The sequence below is a fragment of the Ursus maritimus genome (assembly GCF_017311325.1).
Source record: "Ursus maritimus isolate PB19 chromosome X unlocalized genomic scaffold, ASM1731132v1 scaffold_X1, whole genome shotgun sequence".
Taxonomy (NCBI): Eukaryota; Metazoa; Chordata; class Mammalia; order Carnivora; family Ursidae; genus Ursus; species Ursus maritimus.
In genome coordinates, this window is record NW_024423319.1 from 84,091,527 (window position 1) to 84,094,974 (window position 3,448).

The window sequence follows — 3,448 nt, forward strand, 5'->3', positions numbered from 1 at the left end:
ATTACAAAGTAGTATTTGTTTGGGGGGGGGTTCAAGTGCGGCAAAGCAACCTGATTGGCTTCCATCCATCGTGTAGCGTCCTGCAAGTGACTAAACTCGACGAAGGCGAAGCCCCGGCTCTGACCTGGAGACAGCATTCAGATACAGACGCAGTGGGTTAGTCAACAGCTTTGGACACACGGCGTTCCCGGGGGTGGGACCCGAGGGGAGAGGACCAGGGGGGCAGAGAGGGAAGGGGGGGAAGAGGAGAAAAGAAAAAAGGGGGAGAGAGAAGTAATCAGAGAAAGACCAGGGGGTGGGAGGCAAGGTAGATGGCCTGGAGGGTCAGGAAAGAGGGACGGGGGAAGGAGGATAACTGAGTGGGAGAGGTGGGGGGGAGGGGGAGATACACACACGCCAGCTGGGAAGAAAGACAGAGAGAGGGGCTCAGGCAGAGCTGCCTGGGGTGACGGAGACGGAAAGGAGGTGGGAGGGAAAGGGGACAAGTAGAGATCTGTGTCAGAGGACAGAGGGCGGATGGGCAGGCTGCTGACTCCACATGGGCCAGAACAAATAACTGAAGGGTGGGGCCCAGCATGAGGCCACTGCCCAGGAGGGGTCCTGGGACAGGTGTTTCATCAAAGCAGCAAAAGAGAACCTGGGCCAGGCTGCTTGGTGAGGCTAGGAAGGGCTCCAGGCCCATCAGAAACCAGGGGGAGTCAGGGACACAACGTCGCCTCGGCCTTAGCACAGTGCAGGGGAGGTGGGCCTTACCAGGGAGCCTCAGGGCCAAGCTAGGAAGATTACAGCCACCCACAGTGCAAGTCCTCCTAGACAGCAGGAGAATGGGGGCCAGGGTTGGCCAGGCAGACCTTAAAGAATCACTGGGTGCCTGGGAGAAGTGCCAGAAGGGGCCGCACCTAGGACACCACCTTATGGAGAGAGAGAGAGAGACCAGAACCCTGCCACTGTGCAGTTTGGCTGGGGTGAAGCAGAACAAGACCTACATGCTACCAAGAGAGACTCCAGGCCTGGCCAGGGCTGGGAAAGGGATCCAGGGCTTGAGGCTGCAGGAGAGCTGCTTCTCTTCTGCAGGTACACACACGGGGAGGCTGAGACATGGCAGGGCTTGGGGGGGGCATGCCTGATCTCCATAAGAGTAACTGTGAGGATGCACAGGAGGATGAAATAGTATGATCTGGGGTGGGGGATGGAGGAAGGGAGGGAAGAAGAGAGAGACAGAGAGGAAAGTGGGGGGGGGAAAGAATAGGGAGAGGGGGAGGAGGAGGAGGAAGAGAGAGAGAGAGAGAGAGAGAGAGAGAGAGATATGGAGGTGTGGGGAGGAGAGAGACTGAGAGATGGCGAGAGAAGCCCAGGCAGTGAAGCCCCACTGTGCCTGCCTTGGGGAGCCTGGGCCAGAGGTCCTGCAGAGACGACTCCCCCCCACCACCCTGCTAACCTCAGGCCAGCTCCAAGCAGCCTGCAAGAGGGAGGGAGGGAACAAGCGAGGCCAGAAATCCTGGCTGCTCCTTGGGATGCACCCTTGGATAAGAGCCATCCCCTGCCTCCCCTCTTGGGACACGTGAGTGGGACCGTGTCAGACCTACTTTCTGGTCACAGGCTGTTACCAGAAAAATGTGGGGGAGATCGAGGGGCAGGGGAAGGAGAAGAAGGGAAAGGGAAGGGAGTATATGGGGAGGCGGTTACCACCTCAGATACTCAGAGTCCCAAAGAGGAGGTTCCCCGGAGCCTGGCCCTGGCCCTGCCCCCGGGGAGCACTCAGCTCAGTGTTGCACCCCCTCCCCGACAGCCCCAGAGCTGTGAGGAGTATGGGTTGAGGGGAAGAGAAGAAGAGAGGGCACCCCCAAGCTGCCCATTCCCAGCTGTGGCAGGAAGGCAGGGCAGGGAGGGTGAGGGAGAAGGCAGAAGCAGGAGGGAGACTGGAGGCTGAGGCTGGCCAGCGGAAGGGGAGGCACTGGGAACAAAAGCTCACCTGAGGATTTGTTCCGCATCAGCCGGACCTCTCGTGCTTGCACTCCGTGGGACTGCAGCTGGCCCCGGATCTGTACGGGGAGATATGGGTGGGGGCAGGCTCAGCACATGGGGGCCACCGGAGGCCTCCGGGACCCTGGAGGGCTGCCGGCGACATGCACGCACTGCCTCCTCTCGCTCTCTTGGGCCTTGTCCCCAAGTGGCCACAGCCCTGGGCCCGCACCAGCACCTGCTCTCAGCACTCGGCCCCAGACTTGCAGAGAGTGAGTGAAATGAAAGGGGCATGGTGTGGGGGCGGGGGCATGGCAGCGTGATGACCCTCAGAGGCAGAGAGCAAGGAAAGAGGGAGCCAAGCCAGCAGCTGAAGAATGGCCTGCGGGGGGGTGGGGGGGGACTCTGACGACAGGCTTGGTGCAGCCGCCGTGGTGAGGGGAGCTGGGGCTTGCCCTGAGAGACCCGCTATGCGAATACCACAAAGGGCAGGACCACAAGGGCAGGACCGGGTCTGAGCAGAGCCTGGCCGTGTGCCCCCAGGCCATGCGTGGAGCAGTATCCTGGGGTGGAGACCAAAAGGTGTGGTGACAGAGTTTGGAAAGCTTTCTGGATGAAGCCAGAGGGAAGCTGCGGAGGCAGTCTGGGGTTTGGACCAGATGAAGTAGGGTCTCTAGGCCAGCGGTGCTTCTTGCAGAAGCCTGGGAACATGTCCTGGGCATTCTCGGGCGGCAATCTTATTGCCTCTGGGCCTCAGTTTCCTCATCAGGTGAAAAAAAAAGGAGCTCTCGCTCTCTCTCTCTCTCTCTCACACACACACACACACACACACACACACATACACACACACAGAAACACGTGAGAATGAAAAGAAACACGGAGGAGCTCGTTAGGACTGCAAATACTCAGGGAGGGCTCAGGAAACAGCAAGAATGTAGGCTCTGGAATCCAGCTGCCCGGGGCCAGACCCCAGCTCCATTGCCACTCGCTGGCCTGCCACTCACTGCCTGTGGGACCTGGGGCAAGCTGCTTCACTGCTGGGGGCCTGGCTTCCTCATCCGTAGGATGGAAACACGCAGAGTACCTTCCCTGCAGGGTGGCTGTGAGGATTAAATGAGACCTGGCCTGTGGCCCACCCTGTGATCAATCCTTAACACATGTCAGCACGGAGCTACTGTCTGACCCTGAACATGGCAGGTGGGCCAAATACACAGGTGGGATTTTTCTCTGTGACAAAATGGGCAGCTGGTAGAGTTTGGAGAAGAGCTGGGCAGAAAACGCAGGCAAGCGGGCAGAGAGGAGACTCAGGGAGGCTAGGGAGGAGACTATTCTAGTGGCCCTCTGGGGTTTTACTGGGGCTCGTTAGGGGAAGCCTCTATGAGAAGGAAACATAAGAAAAGGGAGGAATACGGAAGGAAATGTCATGGAGCACAGGGTGGGGAGGCTGTAAGTAGCAGCAAAGGAAGTCAGAGAACGCAGGACTCTG

General features: G+C 59.2%; 1 protein-coding gene across 1 annotated transcript in view; it reads right to left on the bottom strand.

Annotated features, from left to right (window-relative positions):
- RBM10 (RNA binding motif protein 10) overlaps positions 1-3,448 on the bottom strand; it is a 34,398-nt gene that overhangs the window by 13,387 nt on the left and 17,563 nt on the right. Inside the window, 1 exon segment of the mRNA XM_040632521.1 lies at positions 51-124. Within this exon segment, the coding sequence (XP_040488455.1) occupies positions 51-124 (74 nt within the window).